Source organism: Papio anubis, chromosome 16 (assembly GCF_008728515.1).
Source record: "Papio anubis isolate 15944 chromosome 16, Panubis1.0, whole genome shotgun sequence".
Lineage (NCBI taxonomy): Eukaryota > Metazoa > Chordata > Mammalia > Primates > Cercopithecidae > Papio > Papio anubis.
Window position 1 is genome coordinate 21,233,214 of NC_044991.1, and position 17,226 is coordinate 21,250,439.

General features: G+C 53.4%; 1 protein-coding gene across 1 annotated transcript; it reads right to left on the reverse strand.

Moving 5' to 3' along the window:
- Nucleotides 1-954: 954 nt before the first annotated feature.
- On the reverse strand, nt 955-11,856 carry NEFH (neurofilament heavy). The gene is given in 6 exon segments (XM_031656384.1): nt 955-2,401; nt 2,439-2,569; nt 2,572-3,431; nt 6,400-6,524; nt 8,606-8,805; nt 10,945-11,856. Coding segments are annotated over 6 exon segments (3,060 nt in total). The 5' UTR covers nt 11,828-11,856; the 3' UTR covers nt 955-1,540.
- Nucleotides 11,857-17,226: the final 5,370 nt, after the last annotated feature.

Consider the following 17,226-nt stretch of genomic DNA (forward strand, 5'->3'; position numbering starts at 1 on the left):
GATAATGAAGAGCCAACCAATCAAAGCCATTTCTCTCTCTCTCTCTGTTTTTTGGAGAAAAGTTCTCACCCTTTCACCCAGACTGGAGTGCAGTGTGATCATAGTTCACTACAGCCTTGAACTCCTGGGTTAAAACAATCCTCCCACCTGAGCCCCCCAGTAGCTGGGACCACAGGCGTGTGCCCCATACCCAGCTAATTTTATTATTATTTTATTTTCTCTATCACCCCAGCTGGAGGGCACTGGCGCAATCTCAGCTCACCTCAACCTCTTCCTCCCAGGTTCAAGTGATTCTCGTACCTCAGCCTCCTGAGTAGCTGGGATTACAGGCGCCCACCACCACACCCAGTTAGTTTTTTGTTTTGTTTTGTTTTTTGAGATGGAGTCTTTCTCTACCACCCAGGCTGGAGTGCAGGTGACACAATCTTGGCTCACTGCACTCTCTGCCCTTCTCGGTTCAAGCGATTCTCCTGCCTCAGCCTCCCAAGTAGCTGGGACTACAGGTGCCCTCCACCACGCAAGGCTAATTTTTTGTATTTTTAGTAGAGACGGGGTTTCACCGTGTTAGCCAGGATGGTCTCAATCTCCTGACCTCGTGATCCACTCGCCTCAGCCTCCCAAAGTGCTGGGATTACAGGCGTGAGCCCCCGCGCCCGGCCAAGCGTGCATTTTTATAATGCTCCCAGGTGATGCTGCTCAAGGCAGTCCACAGTCCACACCGAGAACCCACATACCAGGCCACCTGTACAGATCATGAAAATGAAGCCCCTAGCACACTGCCTGGCACATGGTTTGTGCCCAGGAAACAGCACTAGAGAGACTATGCAAGTTGCTCTAGATCCACGAGGGAACTGATGCTTGCTCAGTCCCATGCAGTCTTGGGTGTCCCATCCCGATCTCCCCTGCCCTGCCCCCAGCCTTCCCAGGGGAAGAGAATAAACAACAGCAGCAACATTTTCATTTTATAAGCACTTGGTTTTATTGCACAGAAGCAATTGAAAGTGGACTCCAGTGGAAAGTGCGCCCTGGCATAATTCAGTGGCCAGTGCCCGGCCCCACCTGGACCGCTCTTCCAGAATAGAGAGCTCTGGGCAAGGGCTTGACCACTCCTTTGGAAAACAGAAGGCATTTGGGAATAGGTTAAGACATCTCAAGCATAATGTGTTTCTAACTGCTCATTCATTATTGCGGTCATCTGTCAGTTGCACATAGAGGCAATAAATGCACTTATTTGGAAAGGAGGGGGCAGTTTTATAGTCAAGTGTTTACGTGTGGCATTCGGCATGTATCACATTCAGCTACATAAGCTATCATAACATAATTGTCCATCGCCTGGGGAGGGCGTGGGGGCAGGGGCCTGGGAGTGCCCTCTCTTGCTAACATATTGCTAACAAATTCCTGTTTGAAGAAGAAGGCCCCGTCATCAAAGCAGTTTCTTCTTACATAAAGAGAAAAAGTGAAAATTGTGTTAATCCGATCCTTGAGCTCTGGGACTCTTGTGAGTTTCTTTGGCTGTTCCGGATGTTCCTTTCTCCCTGCCTTACTTCCCCTTGGTGGCCTTGTCTTCTGTGGCCTTCTCTGGAGGCCTGCTATCTTTTTGGTCTGTGCTGGAGGATTTTTCAGCCTTTTCCGCCTTAGGCTTGGTAGGCTCCTTTGAGAGGGTCTTGTCATCCTCCTTGGCTTTGGCCTCTGTCTTGGGTTTCTCCTCAGGCTTCTTGGCCTTCTCCTCCTTGGTGTCTTTTTTCTCCGGTGCTGCTGCCGCCTCCTCCTTCTCTGCTGGTTTGCTGGGTTCCTTGGTCTTGGCATCATCTGGTTCCTTCTTGGCTACCTCTGTCTTCTCTTTGGGTTTAGCGTCTTCCTTCACCTCCACCTTAGCAGGAGCCTCCTTCTCTGGGGTGGCGGCTTTTTTCTTATCTTCAGCCTCTTCCTTCTTGGCTTCAACTTTGGATTCTTTGGGCTTTTCGACAGCAGGTTCCTTCTTCTCCTCCACCTTGGGCTTTGGAGCCTCTTTCTTGGGTGCCTCCTCTTTCTTGCTGTCCTTCTTCTCCTCCGTTTTTGGCGTGGCAGGGGCTTTCTCTTCCTCCGCCTTCTTTGGGGGCTCTTTGACTTTCACCTCTTGGGGCTTCTCCTCCTTCACTGGGGACTTCACCTCTTCCTTCTTTGGGATCTCTTTCTCAGGGGCCTTGGCATCCTCCTTCAGGGGAGACTTCGCCTTCTCTGGGGACTTGACCTCCTCCTTGACAGGGCTTTTGGCCTTTTCAGGGGATTTGTCTGCAGGGGACCTTGCTTCCTCCTTCGCTGGCGTCTTGGCTTCTGGAGATTTCACATCAAGAGTCTTGGCCTTCTCAGGGGACTTGGCCTTCTCGGGGGACTTGGCTTCCTCCTTCACTGGGGACTTGGCCTTCTCGGGGACTTGTTGCCTAGCTGGGGGACTTGGCCTTCTCGGGGGACTTCGCTTCCTCCTTCACTGGGGACTTGGCCTTCTCGGGGGACTTGGCTTCCTCCTTCACTGGGGACTTGGCCTTTTCGGGGGACTTCGCTTCTTCCTTCACTGGGGACTTGGCTTCGCGGGGGCCTTCGCTTCCTCCTTCACTGGGGACTTGGCCTTCTCGGGGGACTTCGCTTCTTCCTTCTCTGGGGACTTGGCCTTCTCTGGGGACTTTGCTTCCTTCTCTGGGGACTTGGCCTTCTCGGGGGACTTTGCTTCCTCCTTCGTTGGGGACTTGGCCTTCTCGGGGGACTTTGCTTCCTCCTTTGTTGGGGACTTGGCCTTTTCAGGGGACTTGGCCTCAGCCGGTGACTTTGCTTCTTCCTTCACTGGGGACTTGGCCTTCTCTGGAGACTTGGCCTCAGCTGGTGACTTTGCCTCTTCCTTTGCTGGAGACTTGGCCTTCTCAGGGGACTTGACCTCGGCTGGAGATTTTGCTTCCTCCTTCTCTGGAGACTTCGCCTCAGCCGGTGACTTTGCCTCTTCCTTTGCTGGAGACTTGGCCTTCTCGGGGGACTTGACCTCCGCTGGGGATTTTGCTTCCTCCTTCTCTGGAGACTTGGCCTCAGCTGGTGACTTTGCCTCTTCCTTTACTGGTGACTTGGCTTCCTTCTCTGGGGATGCAGCCTCTTCTGCTGGGGGAGACTTTGCTGCTTCTTCTCCCCCTTCTGCCTCCCCCTCTTCACCCACTTCTTCCTCCTTGCCCTCCTCCTCTTTGGCCTCTTTCTCCTCTTCTTCAGTCACTTCTTCAGTTACTTGGGTCTCCTCTGTCTGTTCCTCCACAATCACAGTTTCTTTCTCAGACTTCTCCACCACTTTGACCTTCTCTTCGCTTTTGACCTTTATGTGAGTGGACACAGCGGGAATTTTGGGGAGTCCTTCGGGAAGCGAGAAAGGAATTGGGCCAAAGCCAATCCGACACTCTTCACCTTCCAGGAGTTTTCTGCAGGATGGATAATGGAACACATTACTATACACTCAGAGCAAATTCACTATTTGGGTTCTTCCTAGACTATCCTGAAGGTCACTGACATTGAATGATAGGGATTTTGGTGGAACAGGAATGTGAAGGGTGGGCATTATGAGCCTGGAGAAAGTCACTTGGCAAATCATTCCAGTGACCACCCAGAATATGTAACGCAGTGGACTGGTTTTTTGTTTTTTGTGTTTTTTTTGAGACAGGGTCTCGCTCTATTGCCCAGGCTTAAGCAACTGGTCTTCTTCAATACAGCTAAGCCTGAAACTTTTGAAATAAAACAACTTTTGCCCCACAAAAAAGGCCCTCAAGAGAAAGCTCCTAAATAAATTTAACAAAGATTAAATTTATTGTACGTCAAACTAAAATAGTATTCAAGAGAACCCTGGGAGCCTGAGCAAACAATTCCACTTTTTTCTTTTTTTGAGACGGAGTCTCACTCTGTTGCCTAGGCTGGAGTCCAGTGACACAATCTCAGCTCACTACAACCTCTGCCTCCAAGATTCAAGCAATTCTCCTGTCTCAGCCTCCTGAGTAGCTGGGAGTAGAGGCACACGCCACCACACCAATTTTTGTATTTTTAGTAGAGACGGGGTTTCACAATATTGGTCAGGCTGGTCTCAAACTCCTGACCTCAGGTGATCCACCCGCCTCAGCCTCCCAAAGTGCTGGGATTACAGGTGTGAGCCACCGCGTCTAACCACAATTCCACTTTTATAAATTTGGGTTTAAGAGGTCTTAGAATGCTCCCATTTGAATCGCGAGTGTCTCTCGTCACCCTGTATTACCATATTTTGAGTTTCAGGAATAAGGTAGAGGCTGCAGTTTCCCCTCTTGGCTTTGCTCCTCACTAGATGGGTGACCTTGGCCAAGACACACAAATTCTTTGAGCCTCAACTTCCCCATTGGAAAAAGAGGGTCATTAGAGTCCCTACATCAGAGGGTTGTTTCAGTGAGACAACGAACGGAAAAGACTTGGCAGAGTGCCTGTCGCAGAGTAAGTGTGGGGGTTACCCCTCAAGACTAGTGCTTCCCAAATTTAGCAGCACACAGATGACTGGGGATCTTATGAAAATGCAGATTCTGATTCAGCAGGTCTGGGGAGGGGCTGAGAGTCTGTCTTTTGTTGTTGTTGTTTTTTTTGAGACAGTGTCTCACTCTGTGATGACAGGCTGGAGTGCAGTGGCATGATCATAGCTCACTGAAGCCTCCAACTCCCAGGCTCAGGTGATCCTCCCACGTCAGCCTCCTGAGTAGCTGAGAGGCATGTGCCACCATGCCCAACTATCTTTTTTTTTTTTTTTTTGTATTTTTTGTAGAGATGGGGTTTTGCCATGCTGCCCAGCTTGGCCTCAAACTCCTAAACTGAAACAATCTGTCTGCCTTGGCCTTCCAAAGTGCTGGGATTACAGGCATGAGCCACCACACTCGACCGAGAGACTACCTTTCTGATAAGCTCTTGAATGACGCCAGTTCCGCTGGTTCATTTGCCATGATTTGAGTAGCAAGATTATAGACTAGAGCCAAGAAGTAGGAAGCCACGGGTCACCAGTCAGAACTGGGACAAGTCCTTGGGGGATCAGTCCTGCTCCTTAGCCCTGGCTCCCCCAGGTCTTATTCCTGAGATTGGCTTTCTCAAGACTGCCATTGACTAAGGATTCCCTCTGTGGCAGCCCAGTGGTACCTGTGCTTCCTGGATTAGCTTGAGAACGGGATTAGCTCATCTTCCTGACAACCCTACAACATGGGTGCTCTTATTATCATCTCCATTTTATTTCCCCAAGAAGTGAATGCTTGCAGAGCTAAGAAACTCTCAAGGACAGAGTTTTAAAGCTCCCTGACAACTCAAGCACCTCTTTTCCCTCCAAAGCAGGCCTCTGGCTGCTTGGATTTGGGGAGGGGATAAGGAACTTCTACCCTCTAAATCATTTCAGAATGAAAGTAAGTCACTCTCAAGACTCACTGGCTGGGCGCAGTGGCTCAAGCCTGTAATCCCAGCACTTTGGGAGGCCGAGGTGGGCAGATCACCTGAGGTCAGGAGTTCGAGACCAGCCTGGTCAACATAGTGAAACCCGGTCTCTACTAAAAGATACAAAAAATAGCTGGGTGTGGTGGCGGGTGCCTGTAATCCCAGCTACTTGGGAGGCTGAGGCAGGAAAATCACTTGAACCCAGGAGACAGAGGTTGCAGTGAGCTGAGCTAACACTGCTGCACTCCAGCCTGGGCAACAGAGTAAGACTCCATCTCAAAAAGAAAAAAAAAAGACTCATATATCTCACAAACTAAGAGTGGCTGCCAGGGGCTGAAGGAAGGAGAGAATGATAATGATGGCTTCTTGGGTATGGAGTTTCAGCTTAGGATGATGAAAACAGTTCTGGAGACAGTGGTTATGGCTGCGCAGTAATGTGAAAGTACTTAATATCACTGAACTATCTACTTAACATGGTTAAATGGGGCTGGGCATGGTGGCTCACGCCTATAATCCCAGGACTTTGGGAGGCTGAGGTGGGCAGATGGCTTGAGTCCAGGAGTTCGAGACCAGCCTGGCTAACATGGTGAAACCCCTTTTCTACTAAAAAAAGAATACAAAAATTAGCCAGGCGTGGTGGCAGGCACCTGTAATCCCAGCTACTCAGGAGGCTGAGGCACGGGAATCGCTTGAACCCAGGAGGGAGAGGTTGCAGTGGGCAGAGATCGCACCACTGTACTCCAGCCTGGGCAACACAGTAAGTCTGTCTCAAAAAAATAAATAAAATATAAAATAAATAAATTGGTTCAATGGTAAATTGTATGTTTTATCTATTTTGCCACAATTTAAAAAGAGTTTTGTCCCTAAGACAGGTAGGCTGCCTAAACGGGGTCTTGAAACCCAAGGCTTAGCGTCTCATAGGAACACAAGGTTTCTCCACCATGTGACGGCCCCTGTGCGTCTCACCTGTAAGCGGCTATCTCTATATCCAGAGCCATTTTGACATTGAGCAGGTCCTGGTATTCTCGCAGCTGGGCTGCCATCTCCCACTTGGTGTTCCTCAGCTCAGCGTCCAGCTGCTGAATGGCTTCCTGGGAAGGAGAGGTGACACACATCACATGCCAGCCAGTGTCTGGCCCTCAGTATTAGGGAAGCTGCAGCGGGCTGTGCAACCCCAGAGTAGGCCCATCCAGCCAGGCTCACTGGGGCCAACCCCAACCCTGCTGGAGCTGTTGGGTCCTCATTAGTGGACATGGAACAATCTGGAGCAAAAATTCTGCTGTATAATGACCTCAGCCTGGGGAAGGTCTGAAATGAAATTCATCAGACGTCAACAGTTGTTTCTGTTTGTTTGGCTGGTAGGATAATGGGAGAACTTTTACAGATCTTGAGCTTAGAAAGTGCTCAGTGAGGACAGGAGGGGTGTATTCTCATGCCTGTATTCCCAACACTTTGGGAAGCCGAGGAGGGCGGATCACTTGAGGTCAGGAGTTCAAGATTAGCCTGGCCAACATGGTGAAACCCTGTCTCTACTGAAAATACAAAAATTAGCCGGATATGGTGGCATAGGTCTGTAATCCCAGCTACTTGGGAGGCTGAGACAGAAGAATCGCTTGAACCCAGGAGGCGGAGGTTACAGTGAGCCGACATTGCACCACTGTACTCCAGCCTGGGAGATATAGCGAGACTCTGGTGGTTCACGCCTGTAATTCCAGCATTTTGGGAGGCTGAGGCAGGAGGATCGCTTCAGCTCAGGAGTTTGAGACCAGCCTGGGCAACACAGTGAGACCTCATTTCTACAAAACAATTAAATAATTAGCTGGACATGGTGATGTGCACCTGTAGTCCCACCTACTCAGGAGGCTGAAGCAGGAGGATTACTTGAGCCCAGGAGGACAAGGCTTTAGTGAGCTGTCATCTTGCTGTCACATTCCAGCTTGGGCAACAGCATGAGACTGCGTTTCAAAAAAGAAAAAAAAAAAAGCCCAGTGGGATCAGGGCCTTGCCTGCTTTTGCTCCTGTCTTTCCCCAGTGTGTCCAACACATAGTCAGGGCATTGGTGACTGCCTCAGCCTTCTGAGTAGCTAGCACTGTAGGCACACACCACCATGCCCAGCTAATTTTTTTTTATTTTCTTGAGACAGAGTCTCGCTCTCTCGCTCTGTCACCCAGGCTGGGTGCAGTGGCATGATCTCGGCTCACTATAACCACCGCCTCCCAAGTTCAGTTCAAGCAATTCTCCTGTCTCAGCCTCCCAAGTAGCTGGGATTACAGGTACACACCACCATGCTCAGTTAATTTTTTATCTTTTTAGTAGAGACAGGGTTTCACCATGTTGGCCAGGCTGGTCCTGAACTCCTGACCTCAAGTAATCCACCCGCCTTGGCCTCCCAAAGAGCTGGGATCACAGGCATGAGCCATCATGCCCAGCCGCCAGTTATCTTTAAAAGAAGGAATCTGCTAAGGCCTTCCCCCGGCCGCCCAAAGACATTGGTGGCTGTTTACCAAATGTCCACTGTGACCAAGACCAAGCCAGTGAGTGGCAGAGCTGGGATTCAAATCTAGAAGGATTCGAATGTTGAAGACCTTGCTGAGCTCATTGACAAGTTCACACTAATCTCATTTAAAGTCTCTCTCTCTAGGCCAGGCACGGTGCCTCACACCTGTAATCCTAATACTTCGGGAGGCTGAGGTGGGAGGACTGCCTGAGCCCAGGAGTTTGAGACCAGCTTGGCCAACATGGTGAAACCCCGTTGATACTAAAAATACAAAAATTAGCCAGGTGTGATGGCATGCGCCTGTAGTCCCTGCTACTCGGGAGACTGAGGCTCGAGAATCTCTTGAGTCGAGGCAGAGGTTGCAGTGAGCTGAGATCATGCCACTGCACTCCAGCCTGGGCAACAGAGTGAGGCTCCATCTCAAACCAAATACGTAAATAAATAAAAGTCTATCTCTTTCATCTTTCCAGCTCTGCAAAGCAGGCTTTTTTTTTTCATTGCTGGAAAGGAATTCAGAGAATTAGATAACTTTCCTAGGGTCATGCAGCTGGAAAGTGCTGGTATGTCTGACTCCAAGGGCCACAATCTTAACCACTACAATCCTACTCGGTGAGGGACAGTAACTTGTCCAGGGTTACCCAATCAGGTAAGCTGTCTGCCTTGCCCCTGCCCACCTGGTAGGAGGCAATGTCGGCCTGATGACGGTCCTCTAGCTCAGAGCGCTGCCTCTCCAGTGAGTCCTTGGTGCTTTTCAGTGTCTCCAGCTCTGTGGTCCTGGCCTGCAGCTGACGCCGGTACTCAGTTATCTCCTCCTGCGCTGAGCGCATGGCGTCTGTGTTCACCTTGGCTGCCTCCGACAGTCGGTCCAGCCTCACTGGGGGAGAAGGTAGCAGGGCACAGGGTTAGACACACCTGGATTTGGGTTCTAATGCCCAGATTATTATTATTATTATTTTTTGAGATGGAGTCTCACTCTATTGCCCAGGCTGGAGTGCAGTGGCGCAATCTCGGCTCACTGCCAGCTCCGCCTCCTGGGTTCAAGTGATTCTCCTGCCTCAGTCTCCCGAGTAACGGAATTACAGGCACCTGCCACTATGCCCAGCTAATTTTTTGTATTTTTAGTAGACATGGGGTTTTGCCACGTTGGCCAGGCTAGTCTTGAACTCCTGACCTCGTGATTTGCCTGCCTCGGCCTCCCAAAATGCTGGGATTACAAGCGTGAGCCACCGCGCCCGGCCTAATGCCCAGATTTTGAAGGTGACACATGTGGATTGACCTACTGCGTGTGCCAGGCACCATCCTGGATGCTTGACTCACTCTTTCCTGTGAGGTAAAGGCAAGTGACTACTCCCTAAGGCCACCCAGCTAGTGAGTGGCAGAGCTGGGACTCAAATCCCCAAAGATCAGGCTCTGTCTCCCGCAATGTGGGATCCAAAAACTCTGCAGTCCAGCTCCCTAGCAAGGGCCTGGCAGTGCTGGGGGTTCCAATGTTATACCTGGCCCATGGGGCTTAACACTGAGCTGGAGGCTGGAGGCTTGTGACCGAACAAGTTAATGAGCTTGTGACCTTCGAGAGGCAGGAGGGTACCGTGAGCAATCAGGTCACCTTGTAGCCATGGTTCCTTCCTTACAGGTTTCTGCGCAGAGTCCAAGGTCATTGCAGAGCCCGTGGCCTGGGTGCCAACCCCCCTGTCCCTTTCTCCACCTAGCTGCGCACTGCCCCTGAACATTGGTAGCCACACCCCAGCCTCTGCCAGCAACCAGTTCCTGGTTCCCAGGAAACCTTTCAGGGGCAGTGGAGGTCTGGAGACTGGTCTTTAGCTCATGAAAGTGAACATCCTGAATCCCCAGATAGTGGCACCCAGGGCATGAGTCTTGGTGGGGAGGGAGGAAGGAAGGAAGCCAGCTGAATGGGCCAGTAAAATTCTGGGACGTCTGTCCCTATGACTGGCAAACCCAAAAGAGGTTTGCGCAGGGAGGGGCCTTGCTGCGGAGATGGAGGAGGGGATGGTTCTGCTCTGCAGAGGAGTGGAAAAGGAACAGAAAAAGCTATGCATCCAAATCCCAGTTTTCCTGGCTTTCCCTGCTAGTGCTGGCAGAGACTTAGAAACCATCCAGGTGGTTGGGGATTCTCAACTATTGTGAATCACAGATGCTTTTGGAAAATCACTGAAGCCTCTGCCCTCTCTCCCAAAAACAACGCAAAGTTTTATAGACAGTTTCGTGAGAGATCATGGAACTCCCCGAATTAAGCAGCCCAGTTGATCTACCCCACTCTTTCAACTCAAAAAGAAATTAAAACCGGAGAGAGCAAGTGTTGGTCAAGGTCACCCTGCAGCTGCTGGGCACAGAGGCAGCGCAATCTAGCTGACTCAGGGCTGCAAGGAGTTGGGGGAGGGGCAGACTTGGGAGGCTCCCAGCTTTCCTAAAGGAGAAAAGGGACATTAAAACATGAACGGGTCCACCAGCCACCTCGCCACAGGCAACAACTGATTGTGGTAATGGTTCCTCCTAGGAAGAAAAGATGCGAAAAGCCCTGCCCCACCCCACGTGGAAGATTAAGGAGGGACGTTAAGCAGTGAGCACGGAGTGGGGAGGAGCCTGGTAGGGGAGAGAGGAATAGGGTTCCTTGCAGGGTGCAGGAGAGGGCGTGGCAGCATTGGCGGGGAAGCCTTGCTACTTAGAAGGGCTAAGAGTCTCCAGCATCACTTTTTTCCTACAGAGGAAACTTGTTTTGTTCTTGACATCAGAGTGGCGTTGCCTAAGCTTGGGGTAGAGAGCAGCTGGGGGCCCAGAGCTTAAGTATAGCTCTAAAGAACCTGGAAAGGGGGAACCGAAGGACAATCCAGAGTTGGGTACGCCCCACAAGAGACCCAGAGTAAAACCGCGATTTAACTAGGGGCATGCACTTTGCAGAGGGAAGGTAAGCAGCGCCCCCTTGGGTCACACCACCCAGAAGCTCGCTGCGGGGTCAGCGGGGGCGCCCCTCCCCCCCACCCGCGGGCCTGCTCACCTCGGAACCACTCCTCGGACTGTAGTGTGCTCTGCACCGCGTGGCCTTCAAGCTGCGCGCGGATCTCGCGCAGCGCCGACGTCACGTCGCACTTGAGGGCGTCGCGCGTCTCGGCCTGCACCTGCGCCTGCGCGGCGCTGGAGCCCTGGATCTGGCCGAGCAGCTCGCCCACCTCCTCCTGGTGGTGGCGCCGCAGGTATCCGCACTCCTCCTGCAGCGCCTGCGCCTTCTTCTGCAGTTCCACGCGCGCCGCCTCTGCCTCCTGCGCGAAGCGCGCGAGCGCGCGGGCCGCCGCCTCGGCCTCCTCTCGCTGCCGGGCCTCGTCGTCGAGGCGCTGGCGCACGTGCGCTATATCCTCGAGCAGGTGCTCCTGTTCCAGGCGTAGTTGACCGCGCGCCGCGCCCAGACGCAGCACCGCGCCGCGCATCTCTCGGACCTCGCGCTCGTACAGCTCGCCCATAGCGGAGCGGCCCGCCTGCTGCTGCCGCAACGCCGCCGCCTCGCCCTCCAGGCTGCGGTTGTGCGCCTCCAGCTGCCGCACCTTGTCGATGTACCCCGCGAAGCGGTCGTTCAGCGCCTGCAGCTGCTCTTTCTCACTGCGCGCTGTGGCCGCCGCCACCACGCAGCCCTCCGGCCCGTTGCTCAGCGTGTCCAGCGAGTCGGTGCTTGAGGCGGCGCCTGCGCCGCGGAAGCGGCTGGGCGAGGCGGACACGGAGCTCACAGACGTCCGTGTCCACGAGTGGAAGCCGCTGGAGGAGCCGGCGGCGGAGCGCGTCCCGCCTGCGCCGCCCTTTCGGGCCAGCGCGTAGTGGAGGCTTCCGCCGCCGTGCAGCGGCGCGAACGGGGCGCCCAGCAGCGCGTCCGCGCCGCCGAAGCTCATCATGGCCGGAGCAGGTGCGCGGGGCCGGGACGGGGCTGGAGGCACTGCGGCAGCACCAGGGCGCCGGCCCTTTTATAGCCGCCGCGGCCGGGTCCAACCCCTTGTCAGTGAGGGGGTGGGGAGGAGGGCCCCGCCCTCTCCGCCTCCTCCCCTGCGGCCCCCGGCTGACCGGCTCAGCCGCAGTGAGAGGGGCGGGGTAGGGGACCGAGGAGGGAAGGGGAATCGACGCTGCGTCAGAGGAGACCCCCGAGTTCGGGGAAGCGGGCAGAGGACTCCCGGAGTGGGCCAGTGAGGACCCCCGGGTACGCGTCGGAAGAGCCTGAGAGTGTGTTCGGAATGAGAAAGGGGACTTGAAACAGGGAGAGGACAAGGAGAAACCTGATGGGAATAGGGGCAGGATGCCCTCGGGATGGAGCAATGGAAGATTGCAGTCATTAGGATGAAGGGATCCCCGTATGAGAGAGGACACGAAGCTTTCCAAATAGTTAAGAGAAGCCCTTAGGATAGGGGGTGCAGAGACTGTGCAGCCAGCCCCGGAATAGAGGAGGGAGCAAGACAGTCCTGAATGGGAGCATGGACGCTCCATAGAACGGAGACAGGAGACCCCTGACCGGGGGAAGTACAATGTTCTCCTAACATCTAGAGGACCCACTTGGAGAGCGCTCAGGAAACTCCGCGGCCAGCCCTGGAATAGATGAAGGGGGATCTGGAGTTGGGGAGAATACCAAGACTACCCTCAATGGGGGTATGGGAGACACTGCAGAGGCTGGAGAGAGGGAACCCCGGATGGGTGGGGTTGGGAGGGGGCAAAGCGTTCTATGAAAAGTCTGCAGTGGCCCCCCGAGAGAGGAGACAGGAGACCCTGCTGCCATCCCCAGCAAAGGGGACAGACCCTCAGCGAAGCGGGCAGAGGGTCCCCTGAATAGGCAGGAGGAAGCTGGGCTGAGTTTGAGGGGCAGATAACCCACAGTGGGGGTACCGTAGCGGGGCTTGAGCATGAAATTGAGAGAGCTGGCGCCTGTGTGGGGTGGGGGGAAATGATGGGTGTCACCCGAGCCAGGTTCTGCACACTAGGGTCAGCTAAGCAGTTTGCTAGTTGAATGACCTTGGACGAGCTGTATTCTCCCACCCTTGTTTTTCCATCTGTACAACGAAGAGGTCTTGCCCCAGAGACAAGCTCCGACTTCTGACCCCCGACTGCCCCAGGAAGTTCCACTTTGAGGGATCTCTGGCTGAATTGGGGATGGGGAACCCACATCTTGCCGTTCTCTCGCCACTATGAAGTCCTCTTTTCTCCCTCCCCCTCCCCATCTTCTCAGCCTCAACTTGTTCTCTGTTCCCCTACCCCCATAACAGACAAGCAGGCGCCTGAGTCCCTTCTCGCTTCCAGGGAAGTGGTGGGATGCTTTCCAGGTACAAAAGTCCCTCACCCCACTAGGATGTCAGGTAGAAAAAGGGGTCCCCAGGACTTAGGGGGCCCTGCAACGGCTGTGACATTTGGTTCTTTATTGGTTTTGGCTCATGTTTTATGCCTTGGGAGTGGGGGTGGCGCTGCGGCTGGCGCTTCAGCACCGGGGACAGGGCCTGCTCTTTGCTGGGCGTGGGGAGGGGAAAGCGATTAACTTCTGCTTTTACTTTAGGGGAGGGAAGGGAGGCACGGAGTGCTCAGGGGACCCGACAGGGGAGGCGAGTGATCCAGGAGGGTCACACAGTGAGCCAGGGACCCCTCCTTGGACTTCCTGTCAGGGGTCTAGTTCCCTGTTTTCTGGGCTGTTCTCCTCCTGCATAGGGACCCCTGCGAAAGGACCCCTGGGGATGCCGGGAGCCCTGAGACCCCCTTGAGAGTTTGTAGACTCCTACTTGCACTCTGAATCTCCCCCAGGCGGTTATCTCAACCCCCACTACACCCCCACTTTACCCGAGTTTTCCTGCTCCAGGATTCCCAGGACAGAACAGACAGATCCCCCAGGAAAGACCTCTGCCAGTTCCTTTCTCTTTGCCCTCTGTCTCCTTCCAAGGCCCCTGGTTCTAAGCAGACCCTCAGAGCTGGGAAAGTGATGGCGCTGTCCCTTTAACCATGTTTTACTGGAAGGAGAGTGCGCTGGGAGGAGGGAAGAGGGGGAGGGAGTTTCTGGTTTTGCATGAAGAAGCAGAACATGATGAAGCATTTTTCCCCCATCTAAAGATCCAGTCATGCTCCAGTTTGCAAGGGGCAACGGGCTGGTTGCAGGTGGTTCTGGGAGGATGGAGGTGAGTGGCTGGTCTGAGGTCCCTGAGAAAGGCATGGGGAGGGGGGTGTTGGGCAGGACTCCCTTGCTCTCAGATGGCTCCCCATTTATTTGTCATTCTACTTGGAATTTTGCCATTGGAGCCTTGTTCCTCTGGGTCTTTTCGGTCTGCAGAATGCTGATATGTTCTCTGGATGTGAGAAGGCTCACAAGCAGCTGACAGCAAAGAGGACTAGGGATTTGGGGTAAAAAGGGGGCTCCAAGAGGGACTGTTTTGAGGCCAGGGGGCTACAACCGTCAGATTGAAGCTGCCTATGTAGTCCAAGAAGCCCCAAGCATGACTCTTGTGGCTGGAAAAAATGGCATGAGGGCTCAAGCCCTGAGGTCAGTTCCCCCAAAGGACCCTTCAGTCTCACCTCCAGAAAGCCATCCCTGGCTGCCTTCACCCCCATATTTAGTTAATTGTCCCCTCCTAGTTGTTCCCATGGTTCCCAGGGCTCATCTCTAACGCTGCTTTTACCACTGTGTGTTGTGTGAATGAATCAATGAATGAATAAGTTCCGTCTATTCTCCAGCCAAACTTGTGGTCTAGAGGGGCTGTGAATGGTTCTGCCCTGAGTTCTTGGGGCTTGAATCACTTTCACCTTCCTCCCTGGGATTCTTACCATTTGGAAGTGAGTAGAATAATATATTCATCTACCTATCCATCCATCCATCCATCCATCCACCCACAGTTCTTGGAGTATATCTTCCCAGAGCCTGGACTTGGCAGTGAGCATTGTGAATCTCCCAAAGGCAAGTAGAGTGTGCTGAGTTTCCCAAACTTCCTGCCCTTGGGCCCTTCTTGTCCCCATGTGTCTCCCGGACAAGGGTCCAGTGGCTCACAGTGAAGGACACGCTGAGATTTGGGTCTCAGCCCCTGCTGTCCCTGGGCTTTTCTGGACCCCAAGGCTGGTGCTCTTCAGGAACATACATGCAGGGTGAAGGATAAAGCAGTAAGCGCTTAAACAGCCACCAGCCTTGCTGTTACTTAGTGTTCATTAGGCAGGGATCATTGTCCCTATTTTATAGGCAAGTAGACTGAGGCCCGAGTGAGGAAGTGGGTTGCCTGAGTTGACTCAGTGACACAGCAGAGCCCAGTATCTCAACTTATCGAGACCTGAGCTGGCACAGGACACACAGGGTGGAAACTTGTTTCTCTTGCACAGTAGAGGCCAACATGGTCTGAGGGTAGAGGATTGAGAGACCATCAGAGAGGGGATGGGCAGCTTTCTGGGCCTGGGGCTGGGGTCTGGCCTCTGACAGATCACCCATCTGTGAGTCTCTGTGGCCCATAACCCAACACCAGCATAGCCTGCGTGTGAGAACCCGCTTCCCGGCCGGGGTACCCTCTGACACTGTGTCACCTCTGTGGGAGCTACATATGACCACTGTTGGGGATGCAGATGCTAAATTCCTCGTTCTCTTTTGCTGCTTGGTTTTTCTCCATAGGACTTGACCTTTTCTGACGCGCTACAATGTGTCTTATCTTCTCCACTAAAATAGAACTTCATCGGGACAGGGATTTTTGTTTGTTTTATTCACTGCTGACTTCTCCGATGCTTGGAATATTGTCTGGCATACGGTGGGTGCATAGCAAGTAGTTTCAGGATGTCTGCGAGGCTCTGCCGAAGAGACCCGTTATCACCCAGACATGTTAGCACTGGGCATCTGGACAGTTCCAGGCCCCAGGGAGGCTGCCCACAGGATGACTGGAGAAGGAGGTCTTGAAAGTGTGGCCCCCAGGCCGGGCGCGGTGGCTCAAGCCTGTAATCCCAGCACTTTGGGAGGCCGAGACGGGTGGATCACGAGGTCAGGAGATCGAGACCATCCTGGCTAACACGGTGAAACCCCGTCTCTACTAAAAAATACAAAAAACCTAGCCGGGCGAGGTGGCGGGCGCCTATAGTCCCAGCTACTTGGGAGGCTGAGGCAGGAGAATGGCGTGAACCCGGGAGGCGGAGCTTGCAGTGAGCTGAGATCCAGCCACTGTACTCCAGCCTGGGCGGCAGAGCGAGACTCCGTCCAAAAAAAAAAAAAAAAAAAAAAAGAAAGGGTGGCCCCCATCCTGGGGCCTGAAGCCTCCCAGCCCGAGCTGTGTGGTCCCCTTTGCTGAGGCTCAAACATTGCCAGCTCTATTGCCTGCAGACTCACCCTGCTCCTGCACTGCCTGTTCTTTTTATGTTCAGCAATTCCTTTTAGAAAGCGCTGAGCCTTTCTTCCTGTTTCCTTTCCCTGTGAATGTCCATCATGCCCCACATTCTCCGTCTCTCCTCTTGCCCCTCCTTTCTCCACTGCATTCCCTTCCCCCTCTTCCTTCTCCCTCTATTATATCCCTCCCTCTTTCCCCCCAGTTTCTCCTCTTTATTCCTTTCCTTTTCCTTTTTCTTCCTCTCCCTCGTTTTTTCTCCTGTCCCTCCTTAGAGATGCTCTCTTTTTGCTGCGTTTGAATCTGATTTATAATAAAAGGGCAGCAGTCTCCCCACGCCTACTCCCTTTAGGACACAGACAACAAAAAACTGAACTGTGTGCAGTTTTGCATAAGCCTCCGCCTCCTGGCTTCCACCCACAGCCTTAACCCCCAGGGACCAGCCACCGCTGACGCAGGCCTGCAGCAGGTCTGCCTGCCCGCCTGCCCATCTGCCACCCTGGGAGTGCACCAGGTGGGAAGCTGGATTCTACCCAAAGGCCAGGAACTGGAGGATGGGGTCACAGGTCCGCCCTATCTCCCCTGCTCTAGTTCCTGCTGTGGGAGACTATGGATGAATGATTTTTGGGCTGTGGTTCCCAAGACAGAGAGTGAGATGGTTCATTGGACTTTCATCTAGTAACTGAGTGGGGCTTGCCAAGTTACAAGTGCCCCAGGACTGTCATTACTCTTCTTACCTAGAGCAAGAGGCTAAGTAGCAATGGGAATGAAGGCTGTCATCTCAGGAAAGAAGTAGATGCCTGGCCTCTCTTGTTCTTGCAATCCTATGAAATAGATACCATTACTATCCCCATGTCATGGTTTGAGAAATGAAGGCTCAGAGAGGCTGGTCATGGTAGCTGATGCCTGTAATCCCAGCACTTTGGAAGGCCAAGGTGGGAGGATCACTTGAGCCCAGGAGCTTGAGACCAGCTTGGGCAACATAG